The sequence below is a fragment of the Bos taurus genome, chromosome 23, assembly GCF_002263795.3.
Source record: "Bos taurus isolate L1 Dominette 01449 registration number 42190680 breed Hereford chromosome 23, ARS-UCD2.0, whole genome shotgun sequence".
Taxonomy (NCBI): Eukaryota; Metazoa; Chordata; class Mammalia; order Artiodactyla; family Bovidae; genus Bos; species Bos taurus.
The window spans coordinates 31,228,289-31,243,497 of record NC_037350.1 but is presented as its reverse complement, the minus strand read 5'-3'; the positions used below and the strand labels follow the sequence as shown (position 1 = coordinate 31,243,497).

Genomic DNA, 15,209 nt, shown 5'->3' with positions numbered 1-15,209 from the left:
GTTCAGTTCAGTTCAGTCGCTCAGTCGTGTCCAACTCTTTGCAACCCCATCAACTGCAACACGCCAGGCTGTCCTTCATCAACTCCCAGAGCTTGCTCAAACTCATGTCCATCGAGTCGGTGATGCCATCTGACCATCTCAACCTCTTGTCCACTTCTCCTGCCTTCAATCTTTCCCAGCATCAGGGGCAGTTCCAATGAGTCAGTTCTTCACATCAGGTGGCCAAAGTATTGGAGTTTCACCTTCAGCATCAGTCCTTCCAATGAATATTCAGGGTTGATTTCTTTTAGGATTGACTGGTTGGACCTCCTTGCAGTCCAGGGGACTCTTAAGAGTCTTCTCCAACACCACAGTTCAAAAGCATCAGTTCTTCTGTGCTCAGCTTTCTTTGTAGTCCAACTCTCACACCCAAACATGACTACTGGAAAAACCATAGCTTTGACTAGACAGACCTTTGACTCTTTGCTAAAGAGACGATTAAAGAAGCTGTTTTTAGCTGGTGGTTCAGATGGTAAAGATCTGACTGCAATGCAATGTGGGAAGCCATGGTTCCATCTCTGGATGGGGAAGATACCCTGGAGAAGGGAATGGCTTCCCACTCTACCTGGATAATTCGATAGAGAGAGGAGCCTGGTAGGCTACTGTCCAACTTTCACTATTCTTTACTGCTGTGTTGATATTAATACTTTTTTTCACCTGTCATTTTAAAAACCTTGTTTCATCCTTTGCTGAACTAGTTAAAACCTAAGTGTGGAAGTGTAGAAAGCGTCGATGGTTTCACAGTTTATTTATAGATGAATATAGTACAAGAAGTTCAGTTTCTTTGCAGAATCAGTTATCTAGTGGAAAAACATGCCCAGAGCCTCTCTACTTTCCTTGCTGGTCACTCACTGCTACCCTTTTGCCCTGTAGATGGGGTTCAATGTGCTGCACTTAGTCGCTCAATCGTGTCTGACTCTTCAGGATGCATGGACTGTAGCCCGCCAGGCTTCTCTATCCTTGGGACTGTCCAGGAAAAAACACTGGAGTGGGTTGCCATTCCCTTCTCCAGGCAGGGATGGAACCTGGGTCTTCTGCATTGCAGGCGGATTCTTTACAGGACTTCTACCTTCGGGGAAATCAAGGATTTCAACCAGCTTTATCTCTCAGGCAGTAATTGTGACACCCTAGTGGATATGAGACCAGAATTCTCATCTGTGTGTAAATGTAGCAAAAATATCACTTCATGCCAGTTGGCCCATACAGGGATTGAACCCACGACCTTAGCATTATTAGCACCACACTCTAACCAACTGAGGCAACCAGCCACCTGACGCTTGTCCTGTTCCTCTTCATCCAATTAAATAAAAATGAAACAAAATGGTTTCTTCAAATTCTTGGGGGCAGAAAGCTGGGAATGGCGGAAGAGAAACGAACACAAAGACCCGAAACAACCAAAAGCTACCATTAATTTTTAAAATCTTCACATTGTTCCTATTTCACTCTTCCCCCATCTTGGAGTTACGAAAGAAAAAGAGAAAAAAACATTTGGCCTCGGTGAACTGTACTTCTTTGGGGCCTGGCTCAAACTATTCTGATGGTGGTTGTTAATCAGGCAATTACCTCAATAGAAGGTGTATCTGTCTTGTTTGTTGGTGTCTCCACAGTCTACCACACATTTCCAGCCTCCAGTCTGTCTCCATTTGATTCCTTCCTCACAGGGCAACTAGAGCAATATAAACCCAAACTTGTGTTTTCCTAACTTAAAATCTTTCCAGGATTTTCCATTGTATTTGGAACCCGATCCACACCGCTGGACATGGTTTATAGCATATCTATGATCTGCCCCTGCTTCTCCCAAAGCTTGTCAGACTCCTTGAACAGTTATCCCAACAGATCTGCTCTGTTTTCTGGATGATCCTGTGCAGGTGTTTTGTCTTTGGTCTGTAATACCCTTCCCCAATTTATTCCCAGAATACACACCTTAAAACAGAAATCGAGTTCAAAGACTTCTTTGGTAAGATGAACTTCTGTCTTCTGCTTACATTCCCCCAGCCTTTGCCATTTGTTCTGAAATCACTGGCTACTGACCAATCAACCCGCTAAACTATTATCTCCAAAGCAGGAGTTTCCATCTCCTCTGAACGTCTGGTGCAAAGCACAATACAGGGCATATAGCCATCACTATATAAATGCTAAATTATCATGTAAAGAGTAGTAGAAAAGGTCTCATACTTTTTCTCTTATCCCACCCCACTCTATAAGATAGCAATCCTGAATTGTGGAATGTCTTTAAAAGGTGAAATAGCATGAATATTTAGAGTCATATATACCTGGGTTAGAGTTCTAACTTTGGTGATTTGCTGTAGGGAGGGATAAGTGAGCACAGACTTTGGAGCCAAGAGGGTTTAAGTCCCAAATCTAACCTTTACTAACTGGTTGAGATTGGGCAAGTTTCTTACTATCTCTCTGCCTCAGAATAGACATGAGTTCGATAGTAATTCCTATACCATAAACTCATTTCAATAATTTAGTTTTATTGTATCAACCAATTTAAGATTGTTTTTCCAATTATGTCTCTTTCAAGGTATCCATAAAGCAGGAGATAGATGTATTCAGGGAGTCATTCTTGCCTTTTTGTTTTTCATTAGGATGATAAGTGCTAAGGAATATGTCGAGGCTTACTCATAGACCTCGCATTGGTTATGTACTTTTTTATTCCTCAGGTCCAAGAGTTTTACTGCCCTACCTACCTCAGCTAGGAGAGATGTGAATGTAAAGGGTGACTATATAAGGTATTATACAAATTAAAAGAAAAAATGAAATGTAAGCTTTGGTTCCCTAACTGAGCATTTCTGGCTCATACTGGAGGAATTATGACCTATGGTGTAAAGAGCAGAAGCAAGATTGCACCACTGTATCTTTTTCTCCCCAACCCTCCTGTGGGTACTCTCATGGGTTAACCACTGATCCTCAAGGAAAAGTTGGATTCAAGGCCAAACTGCATTAAAAGCTTCTCCAAAAATATATAAAAATTTAAAAAAATAAAAGCTTCTCTGAAAACTGATTGAGGAACAAAGGTGAGAGAAATGAGGACTCGGTTGCCCTAGGGAATCAGATAAAGGAACCACTTCTTTGGGCCAAATGAAAGAAGGCTGAGATTTAGAAAGAATCTATTCCACCTTCCAGAGTTGCAAGAGGGCTGTATTTGTTGCCTCTCTGTCATGTCTGTTCCCAGAAAAAAAAGCAGGAGGCAGTGTCCTGATTGAGCTCGTTCTTGACACAGAAAGAAATGGGCAGGGAGGGGAAGGCAAGGCTCTGTTCAGTTCCAAAGATTTAGTTCCACTCAGTTCCAGTCTGCTATTATCACTGATACTTTAGTCTTTCATTGTCTTCTAGAATGTAGATTAGGACCACAGGATGAATGTGCAAAGCTCTCACCTTAGATCTCGGGTATTTTTGCTGTAGAGACTTAGAAGATGCTGAGGCAAGTCACTACACAGAGGTCCACATCACAGTACGAATGGCAAGGAACACAGGTTATTTCTTATGGGAATGATGCCTTCGAGAATGCCCTTGCTCCCTATTTCTTGAGGTTTTTGATTTTGTGCCAATGGAAAATGATGAGGCTGGCGATCTGAAAGATCCTTTTCCAACAGAGCCCTGGGGAGGTGAAGAATGCATCCCAAAGCCAAAACTGCTGCCTGCCTTAACTGGTGCAAGGACAGGAGTGCTCTGAGCAAAGGGATCCATGGAAGGGCCCCTAAACATAGTTTTTCTTGCAGAAATGTTGGCCCTCCCCAAGGCAAAAGGTGTGCCCTGGCTGGTCAGGCCCTGGTTTTTTGGGCCCCAGCCTTTACCCAAGGGTGTGATGGTGTTAGTTGTCCCACTTGGCACTGCTCCAGTGCTGAATGCTCTGGAGTTGGAACTCATGTCTGGAGCAGTCACACTGACCCCAGTCTCACCACAGTCCATAGGGGTTACTAATCCCCCAAAGTCAAAAGGTCTTGGGGCTGTGCTACCAAACACTGAGCCACAAGCCCCAGTCCGGTGGGTTGGGCTAACAACTCCAAAACCATTTGTATTAGCCTGACCAAAGGGAAAAGCTACTGGAGTGTTGTTAACATCTGGCCGGAGGTTGGTAGGGATGCAAAAGGTGGAGGCTGATGGTGCCAAACCTCCAAAGGCTGACTGAGTGGGACTGTTGAAGGATGGTTGAGTCAGAGTTTGTGATGGGGTTGAGAATGCCACTGTTGAGTTTCCAAAAATGAGAGAGCTACTGAAGCTTGGGCCAAGGGCTGGTTGGGGGGCTCCTTGCTTCTGCCCATATGCAATTCCAAATGCAGGCTGGGGAGTTGCTCCCAGGGATAGTGAAAAAGGTGGCCTTGGGCCTGACCCCAAGGGAATTGTGAATGCTGAGGTTGAACTGGAGATCCTGGATGAAAATGCAGGCTGGTTGGTGTTTCCTAGGGCTGAAGCGGACAGAGAGCTAGCCCTAAATTTGGCAGTGCTCCTGGTAGGGGATATTTGGACAGCACTGGGAAGAACCTGGCTAAAGATAGTGACTGTGTGTACAGTAGGTATGGTAGGACGTTGGCATGGCGGCAAAATGAAGCCTGCAGCTGGGGAGAAACTGCCCTTGAAGGCACAGGCAGCCCCAAGAAGGAAAGTGTGGCAAGTGGAAGGGATGGAGTAAGTGTTGCCCATGGTACTGGTAACATTCACTACACCAAAATCGAAAGGTGGCGTAAGAGAGTCTTTGGATGTGTTGGCTGGTGTGGTGGACATGACTACAGAGGTAGCCTTGACCAGGCCATGGAAGAGATGGGGAGAAGCAGGGGTAGGTGGAGGAGAGGCCTGCTTGAAAGAGAAAGGAGCTATCATGGGCATAGTTTTAAGTGGTCTTACACTGCCAAAGATAGGCCTGAAAGTGGGAGTTAAGGTACCTGGAGCTGAAGATGGAGCAGCTGTGACTGAAATTCTAGAGTATAAGGAGGTCCCAGTCTCACTATTGGGTGGGAGCCCTAAAATGGGTTTTGACATGTGGTCAGCAGAAGCTGCAATAGGAGGCACAGATGCAGGAGGATGGGGACCTGGGCTGCTCATCAGTCTAAACGAAGTACTTTGCGTAGCGGGGGCTGTAGGGATAATAGCAGATGAGTCTAGGTGCACGGCAGCCTGAGACGCCAAAGGTAGCTGTGTGGTGCCAGTGACTGGTGATGTGGGAGAAACAGGGGTCAGATGGATGAAAGTAGCTGGGAGTTTTGAGTCCGAAGAGATGCCTGAAAGGGGGTCTGACTGTGAGCACCCAAATGGGGCTGGCAGGCTTGCTGTTGTCAGAGGTGAGTGGGCTGCACTGATTACCTCTCCAGTGGGCTGTGGGAAGTCCGGTGGACCTGGAGACTTCTGTAACTTATTTAAACTTTCCAACTGAGGATCAGTGCTCTGGGTTGGAGCTGTGCCTGCAGAAGGCAGGGTGAGAGACAGGGAAGGCTGAATAGCAGACCTAGACTCAGGGACAGAGTCTGTGGTGCTCTCAGTTGTATTCTCTCTGGCTTTGTTGCTCGATTGGAGTCCAGCTTTCTTCCATAAGGCCAGGTCTTCAGGGACTGGATGACCAAGCTGGGGAGGTGGAGTGAGAGACAGCAGGTTTTCAGGGCTAGATGGAAGCAGTGGAACCTGATTTTGCTGTCCAGAGCTGCCAGATGTTTCTGGAGACTCGTCTGATACCAGCGGGACTGGAAGGTGAGACTGATGACCTTTTTCTTTCTTTTTTACTGGCCACTCTGGTATCTGGAGTGATGCACTGGGAATACTTTTCTTCCAAGGTTCTGAGAAATCTCGAGAAGAGCTGAAAGAGCTTGAGATAGCATTTCTTTTGGAGTTAAGGGAGTCGCCTGTGTGTGTGCTGGTCAAGGAGTCCATGGAGGAACAACCGGGCCTCTTATTCAAGCTGTGATCTGAGCTCCAAGGGTTGAGGCTTCTATTCAGAGGCCCCGGCCTAGGCACAAAAGAAGTGAGGACTCCCTCTTTAACCAGAGGTTTAAATGCAGATAGTCTGGTCTCTGGAATACTTCTCTTACAGTCAAAGCTCTCATGAAACAGTGGTTCTTCAAACCTCACTTTCCCCTTCTTGCACTCTTTGAGGGCCCTCAGCACCGTTTCCTTTGCACAGGGGTCTGGGAGCCTCTCAGAGGGCGAGAGCCCTGCAGAGTTGATTACCTCTGCTGGGGAAGCGGAGGGGGGCACTGTCCGCGCAGGAGGAACGATCTTGATGGTCACCGGGCTCCATATTGCCCTAGGGTGCCGCAGAGACCAGATACTCCGCTTGAAGTAACCTTCCCACCAGTCTGAGGGAAGAGGCCCCATGATGGAATTCTGGCATCTCTTCATGGGAAAGCGCCTCCAAGCCTCATTGACCATCCACGCGGTGGAGTTGGTAGGATCCCAGTCCGACGGCCTTCTCGCAGGTCTGTGTCGAGGGGCGGGGTGGGTACGATGGACTTGCTGAATCCGGTAGACTTGATGAAGGGACTGAGTTAGCCGGCGGTTCATTGGCCTCTCCGACAAGTCTGTGCGCCCTTCTGCTGGGGATGATGGCGAAAGTCCCAGCTTGCCCAGGTAACTGCCCATGCGGATCAATGAAGCGAAGTCGATGACTTGGATTTAGAGTTTCCGCTCCCGAGGTTTCCGACGACCCAGCCGCGGTCGAAGTGCGCAGTGTTCGGATGACGGTTAGCATCCCGGCACGAGGAAAGAGCAAGGGTCTCGGGGCGCTCCACATCCCCCAGGTCCGGTATCCGAAAGTCAGCAGCCGGTGAAAACAGAGGACACACGGGATGTCGGCGGTCGGGGTGGCCTGCTCGGCTATTTTGAGGCAGAAGCTGGACGCTCTGGCCTCTGTTCTTTCCTCTCCAGGTTGCAGCGCGCGGCAGGCGGAGAGGGATTGAAAGGAAGCGCGCGGCCGGAGTTCACCCAGGCACGCAGAGCTAGAGCTGGGCAGGCGCGGAGTCTCCAGATTACCGCAGCGGCCGGCGGGAAGGGGCCAGGCTACGGGCGGCGGGCCTGATCTATGCGCCCTCCTGTTCCCTGGAGTCGGAATAATGAGTGCAGTCCGAGTGCCTCAGGGTTAGTCGGGGTCGGGGAGCTCGCGGGAGCGCAAGACTGGAGACTCGGACGCGAGGACCTGTGCAGCCCAGACTGCATTCTTGGCGCCAGCAGCCAGGAGCAACTCAAGCGGGATTTGCTGGGTGGGGATTCCCGCACTTCTTTCCTTTGCCTTTTCGTTCCTGCAGCCAGTAGAGGTCAGTCATTGCCTCCTGGATGACAAACTCCCGACGCAGCCCCACCATCCAGGGTCGCCCCCTGGAGACTGAATCTGGCTTACCCTCCGATTGTTCGTACTACTTCTACAGGCGCTACAGCAGTCTGGAGGGGTCTCGAGGTTTCGGACTGAGCCAAAGGGATTACCTGTCTGCCAGCCGCGAACCTGAGCGCCTCCGCAGGCACCTGGCTTAGTCGCTAGCTCAGCCACCCAGACTATCTCTTATTTGCTATCCTCCCCTTGCCCAGTGCGGTCGAGGCTTTCGGAGGGGAGCAAAGGAGTGGGAGATTTAATTTGAGGTTGAATATTCACACTAACCCAGGGTGAACTAGGGGACTAACATTCTGAGAAATTAAAAAACAATGTTTTAAGATTTCTAGAACAACTCCTAATAATAAAATTGGCATGGATTGAAGACAACTCTTTGAAGAAAGATCATTTCAAGGTTAAATTAAGGAACTCGGAGAGAGGGTTCCCTTCAAAACCCACACCGTCCAAAAATGGGTCCAGACATTTCCCACTTCATCGGTCTCTTTCTCCTTGAACTTGCATTTCTATAGAATCTTATGCCAATATAATGTATGTTTACGCTTAAAGTCTTTATTCGATCATCCTACTATACTAGTCTGTACCAAAGAAGTATGAACATTGAAATCTGAAATTTTAATATTTAGTGATACCACAAATCTGTTATAAGCAAATTTGGGGTTTAATTTATATTTGCATTTACTAATAGAATGCAACCAATCAAAACATCTTAAGTAAATAATAAGTTGAAAAACCTCTTTACTGGAAGATGTAACAGAAGCAAATATGGAATTTATCACTTCTTTCTCTATGAGGTAGCATACAATGTATAAGACCACCTCGACAGAAAGAATATTTCCAATTGCTCTTCTGCTGGACATCAGGGATGGAAGGAACTTTACAATTCGAGTAGTGTGCCATTTCAGATAGAAGAGTTTTGGAATTGCCTAGTGGGAGAATCGTGGGATTTTAAAGTAAGGTGGGAAACAACCCAAACTAGAGGATTATCAAACTCGTGAATTTTTATTGATTAAACATGGAAGATGTAGAAATTGACTTAGTTTCTGTTCTTGTATCCTGGCTGGAATAAAGTTTAGCGGAAATCAGTCAGTTCAGTCGCTCAGTCGTGTCTGACTCTTACCGAAAATAAACCGGTGTAAAACAAACCTTCTTAGCAGAGGATGGTTTCGATCCATCGACCTCTGGGTTATGGGCCCAGCACGCTTCCGCTGCGCCACTCTGCTCACCTCTTAAGCACTCTCACTGTTTTTCCTTTCAAAGATTATAACACCTTTTGTGATATATATATTTCTTTTCATTCTGATGGTTTCCGCCTCCCCTCTCTCTCCCTTACACATAGAAGATCTGCTTTTCCATAATCAGATGACCTCGGATCATCACTTCCAGATCTGCAATTTTCCAATCTGCCAAAGAGTGACCAAGCTTATCAACGTACCCCTCCCCAGCACCTTTCCCCCTTCCCGAAGCAGCTATGTATGTATGCATGCATACGAGCTCAGTCGTGTCCAACTCTTTGCAACCCCACGGACTGTGATTTCCCAGGCAAGAATACTGGAGTGGGTTGCCATTTCCTTCTCCAGAAGAATCTTCCGACCTAGGGATCGAGCCCACATCTCTTGAGTCTTCTGCATCGGTAGGCGGGTTCTTTACCTGGAGCCGCTAGCCTTTCAGAAAGAGCAGAGGAAGCGCCCGCAAAGCAAAACTCAGGATGGACCCTTCTCGGGGAGAATCTCGAAAGTCGTGTAGCCAGCTCTGGTGCCATCAGACAGGAATCGTGTTAACCATCTCCTGTGTTGTTTATCGAAAATCTCATAGACAATCCTTGAATAAAAGATGTTTTATTCGCTTGCAAGGGGGCAAGATTTTCACAAGGACGGTGTGCCTGCAATAAACTTAATTTGTTATTCAAATTATTACACGGGGGTCAAAATTTCGATTGCATCTCGTTTGGGGTCGTTTCGACTTTAAAAAAATGATTTTTTTCTTTCTTTTTTTTTTTTTTTTTTTTTTTATAGATAGGCCCTTCTTTTTCCCGTGTTAGAGAGCAGAACCTTTGGAAAGTTCCTGAACATAGCTCTTGTTTGCAGATGCCTTTGAGACAACGCTAGAGAGGGCCAATCTGGAAGGTAAAAAGCCTTTTATCTTTAGTACTGTGAGCTGAAGGCTTCTCTGATACATTAGACTGGACATTTCCACTCGCATTTCATTAGTCAAACTAAGCCACATGGCCAAGTCCATGAGGAAGAGAAAGTGTGTATGTTATACAATAAATACATTATTCCAATGAAATAATAATTATAAATTCACATGAAATTATTATAAATACTTATAATTATAAATTCACATGAAGTTGCAAAGATAATGTATTGAGGTTTTGTGTATCAATAGTTCATTCTTTTTTTTTTTTTTTTTTTTTTACTGTTGAATAGTGTTCCATAGTATAGATATAGCAGTTTTTAACCTATTCACCTATTAAGGAACATTTTGGTTGTTTTCAGGTTTTGAGCTATTACAAATAAAGCTTCTATAAATAATAATGTACACAGTTTTGTATGGATATAAGTTTTCATTGTTCCAGGATAAATGTCTAGGAGTTGAATTGCTGAGTTGTATGGTGTTTAAGAAACTGACAAACTGTTTTTCAGAGTGGCTTTACCATTCTACATTCCCATAAGCAATGTATGACAAATTCAGTTTCTCTGCATTCTTGCCAACCTTTAGCAGTTGTTACCATTTGTTATTTTATCTCTTATAATAGGTGTATAGTGATATCTCATCATGGTCTTTATTTATATTTCCTACATGACTAGTGATATTGAACATATTTTCATGTGCTATTTCCCATTTGTATATCCTCTTTGGTAAAATGTCCCTTCATGTTTTTTGCCCATTTTCTAACTGGATTGATTGTTGTTTTAAAAAGGAGTTTTGAGAGGTCTTTGTGTATTCTAGATATGTCTTTGTCAGATATGTTATCTGCAAATATTTTCCCTCAGTCTATAACTCTTTTTTAATTTTCTCAGCAGAGTCTATTGCAGAGTGAAAGTTTTTCATTTTGATGAAATCCAGTTAGTCAAGTTTGTCTTTTATGGACTGTGTGTTTGGTGTTATGCCTATTATCTCTCCAACAAGCACCAAGTCCCCCAAATATTCTCACATTTTTTTCCAAAAGTTTTACAGTTTTAGGTTTTATTTTAAAGCTATAAAGCATTTTCAGTTAATTTTTAAATAAAATATGAGATATAACTGAGGTTTGCTTCTTTTGCCTATAGATATCCAATTCTTGTTCAGTCACTCATTTGTATCTGACTCTTTGTGACCCCATGGATGGCAGTTCACCAGGCTTCCCTGTCCTTCACTGTCTCTGGGAGTTTGCTCAAACTCATGTCCATTGAGTTGATGATGCCAACCAACCATCTCATCCTCTGTCACTTCCTTCACCTCATGTCCTCAGTCTTTCCCAACATCAGGGTCTTTTCCAGTGAGTTGGCTCTTCACATCAGGTGGCCAAAGTATTGGAGCTTCAGCTTCAGCTTCAGCATCTGTCCTTCCAATGAATATTCAGGGTTGATTTCCTTTAGGATTGACTGGTTTGATCTTCTTGCTGTTCACAGGACTCTCAAGAGTCTTCTCCAGCACCACAGTTTGAAAGTATCAGTTCTTTGGCATTTAGTCTTCTTTGTGGTCCAGCTCTCACATCCGTACATGACTGCTAGAAAAACCATAGCTTTGACAAGACAGATCTTTGTTGGCAAAGTTACATCTCTGCTTTTTAATATGTCATCTAGGTTTATCATAGTTTTTCTTCCAAGGAGCAAGCATCTTTTAATTTGGATAAAATGGGTATCCTATTACTCTCCCACAATCATGAGAAAAAAGTAAGACTTTTCTTCCTCTACTGAATTGCTTTTGCATTTTTGTAAAAACTGATTTAGATGTAGTTGTATGTGGTGTTTCTGTATTTTCTGTACTGTTTCATTGACATATATCTATCCCTCTTCCAATTAATGTACACTCTTTATTACACTGTAGCTATACAATAAGTCTTGAAATCATAAGAATGATTTCTTCCACTTTATTCCTGTTTTTCAGAATCATTCTAGTTATTCTAACTCATTTGATTTTCCACAAAAATTTTAGAATAGTCATGTCTATAGCTACAAAAAATCTTTCCTGGATTGTGATAGGAATTATGTTAAATTATGTTAAACTTGTACATCATTTTCAGGAGAGTTGACATCTTTGCTATGTTGAGTTTTATGATCAATGAACACAGAATCTCTCTCCATTTATTTAAGCCTTTGTTTTCATCAGAATTTTGTAGTTTTGCTGTTTCCAGCAGGCACATGTTCACATGTTTGGGTAGATTTTTATCTAAGTGCTTCTTTACTTAAAAAAAAACACAAACACTATTTTAATTTTGGTGTCCATTTTTTATTGCTAGTACATAGAAATACAATTGACTTTTCTATTTTGATCTTGTATTCTGTGACTTTGCTAAACATACTTATTAGTTCTAGAAGGATTTTTGTTTGCTCCTTAAGATTTTCTATGTAAACCATCATATAATCTTCAAATGGGAAGTACAATCCTACCACAGAGATGGAGGGAGGAAATGTATATTTCTAAAGAAAAATACAATTCACTGAGTAAGAAATTGTATCAAGACACAATTGGACAAAATTGCAGAAATGGATTGTAAAATATGCCAATATTTTTGGGTAGGATGAGCATTTCACCTAAGATTATACTGCAGTATTTGTGAAATAACTTCCTACCATTTACGTTTATCATTAGAGTGACATTACCATGGCTTAGTGCAGCAGGGCTTTCCCATCTGCTAAGTAGCTCAGTTGTGAGAGAGAATAACTGAAAATCTAGAAGTCCTGACCCAGTGAATACTTTACTCGACAAATATACTTTCCAGTTCCTTTTCTAATACACCCTAGTCTAAAGGAATAGATAGCTTTCTTATATTTCATGGGCTGTAAGCATTTTATTGGAGAAGGAAATGGCAACCCATTCCAGTACTCTTGCCTGGAGAATCCCATGGACAGAGGAATCTGGAAGGTTACAGTCCATGGGGTCTCAAAGAGTCAGACATGACTGAGCGACTTCACTTCATTTCACTTAAGCATTTTATTCTGTGTTCCTCAGGAGGTCTCCATTATTAAGAACTGCTAAGATCTCCTTCTGCTTAAAACACAATATCAAATCTCAGCTACTGGTTAAGGTTGAAGGTGACTGACTTCTTGGTGTTTCCTCACTCTACGCAGGTGAAAGTGGTCAAAGTTGTAGCCAAATTTTCCTTGAGATAAAAAGTTAGGATCCTCTAACACAAGAAAGCACTCAAACCTCCCGCCTGGACAGGGACTTGAACCCTGGACCCTCAGATTAAAAGTCTGATGCTCTACCGACTGAGCTACCCAGGCTCTAAGAATGCTTGGCTTACTTTGTTTCCCTTGTACACTTCAATGACTTTGGGGGCATTTTTTAATCCCCCAAAGTAAGGAAATGGCAACCCATTCCAATATTCTCAAAAACCTGGAGGGCTACAGTCCATGGTGTCGCAAAGAGTTGGGCATGACCAAACTCACACACACACACGTACAAGATAATTTTGACAAATTTGACATTCCCCCTCACATTTTTTCCAGTGGACATTTAACATTTTTCTTCATAAATTTCTATTTTTGCTGAAAGATATAATGACTTGTATCAAAGGAATTTTAAAACTATAATAACTTAACACCTACCAACATCTATTGGCACTAGTGGTAAATAATCCGCCTGCCAATGCAGGAGATGTAAAGAGACATGGGTTCGATTCCTGGGTAGAGAAGATCTCCTGGAGAAGGGCCTGGCAACTGATTCCAGTATTCTTGTTTGGAAAATCCCAAGGACAGAGAAGCCTGGCAGGCTACAGTCCATAGGATCACAAAGAGTCGGACAGGACTTAAGTGACAACATATGCATGACATCTATTGAGAGAGAAAAGAAATCTCGTACTTACTTCAATTTATTTTTTCTATTTCATGTCTCTCACAGAACTTTATCCCAATACAACATTTTGCATTTAGTCTTTTCTTGATCTTCCTACCATGCTTCTCTGTACCAAATACAGGTATAAATATTGAAATTTGATGTTATTTCCTTTGAATATTAAAAATACTTCCTGTGGATTGTGCTAATCTGCATCTACTTGCACATAACCAAGGCATGATAAACAGATAATAATTTGAAAAACCCTTTAATGGAGGAGGTAATAGAAGTAAATGTGGAATTTGTCATTCTCCCTCCTCCATGAAGTTGTATACAAAATCGTCTTGGGACTTCTCTGGAGGTCCAGTGATTAAGACTTTGCCTTCCAATGCGGGAGACACAGATTTCAGGAGCTAAGATTCCATATGCCTCATGGCCAAAAAACCAAAACATAAAATGGAAGCAATATTGTAACAAATTCAATAAAGACTTTAAAAACAGGCCACATTAAAAAAAAAAAAAAAAAAAAAAGACAACAACAACAGCTTGAAGGATTGTTTTTCCAGTTGTTCCCATGATGGGAATCAGAGAGGAGAGCACCCCAGGGCAGTGTGTCACAGTCAAATGTCTTAATTTATCAGAATTGTCTTAATTTTTCAAGCAGAAGGCTGAAAATTTTCCATGGAAGCTGAGAACGTGGGACTTGAGTGCCACACTTCTATGGTAGACTGATTCTCAAGAGATGAATTTTAGAAAAGTAAATACATTAGGAAAGGTAAAATAAGTAAGATTTAGAAGTAGATTTAGTTCAACTGTTTGAATATAGTTTAACAATGGAATTGTTAGAAAACTTGTGAGAGAGTCATTTCCTAGGCAGGTTGATAAGGAGTCTAGGGGTCCCCAAGGAGAGAGGGTTCTGGAATTCTCAAGGAAGAAGAAAGGACAAACTTTTTTTCCGTCTCTACATTCCTTAGGATTATATAATAATAATGTATCCTGCCTGAGGACAGTCTCTGGATTAAGGACAGTCTCTGGATTAAACCTTCTGGCTAATTCTGTTATCTTAAAATGTAAATTATGGGAGTAGGTCTGGTGAGATCTTTACAACCTCCAGACATTCTTTGGATTCATTGGAGAGTATATAATTTCATTGCTAACACTGGCAAGCGGGTACTCTTTCTGCCCCCTTCTGATGCCTATGTCAGAAGCTTTTTCTATCTCCTTTATACTTTAGTAAAACTTTATTACACAAAAGCTCTGAGCGATCAAGCCTCGTCACTGGCCCCGGATTGAATTCTTCTCCTCCAGGGGCCAAGAATCCCGGTGTCTTCGTGTGATTCAACAACAACCTTTCACTTGCAGCTAAGGTTGGTTCCAATACACTGATCTCTGGCTTGTCCAACAAGCTTCAGTGGCTCCACTCTGCTTATAAATGGATGTGCCCTCATTGATATTCAATTTGTTGTTATTGTTCAGAAGCTAAGTCGTGTCAGACACTTGTGACACCATGGACTGCAGCACACCAGGACTGCAGCACACCAGGCTCCTCTCTGCTTCCCTATTTCCTGGAGCTTGCTCAAATTCCTGTCCGTTGAGTTGCTGATACTGTCTCATTCTTTGCCGCCCCCTTCTTTTGCTTCCAGTCTTGCCCAGCATCAGGGTCTTTTCCAATAAATCTGCTCTTCACATCATGTGGCCAAAGTATTGAAGCTCCAGCTTCAGCAACAGTCTTTCCAATGAATATTCAGGGTTGATTTTCTTTAGGACTGACTGATTTAAACTCTTTGAAGTCCAAGGGACTCTCAAGAATCTTCTTTAGTACCACAATTCGAAAGCATCAATTCTTCGGTGCTCAGCCTTCTTTATGGTCCACAGC

General features: G+C 43.2%; 1 protein-coding gene and 2 non-coding genes across 3 annotated transcripts; all 3 read right to left on the bottom strand.

The window, feature by feature from the left end:
* Positions 1-3,238: 3,238 nt before the first annotated feature.
* POM121L2 (POM121 transmembrane nucleoporin like 2) lies at positions 3,239-6,695 on the bottom strand. Its single transcript, NM_001162927.1, is given in 1 exon segment — positions 3,239-6,695. A coding segment is annotated over 1 exon segment (3,093 nt). The 5' UTR covers positions 6,613-6,695; the 3' UTR covers positions 3,239-3,519.
* A 1,807-nt stretch (positions 6,696-8,502) lies between these two features.
* Positions 8,503-8,574, bottom strand: TRNAM-CAU (transfer RNA methionine (anticodon CAU)). Its single transcript has one exon. It is a non-coding gene; the product is annotated as a tRNA-Met (tRNA).
* A 4,136-nt stretch (positions 8,575-12,710) lies between these two features.
* TRNAK-UUU (transfer RNA lysine (anticodon UUU)) lies at positions 12,711-12,783 on the bottom strand. Its single transcript has one exon. It is a non-coding gene; the product is annotated as a tRNA-Lys (tRNA).
* Positions 12,784-15,209: the final 2,426 nt, after the last annotated feature.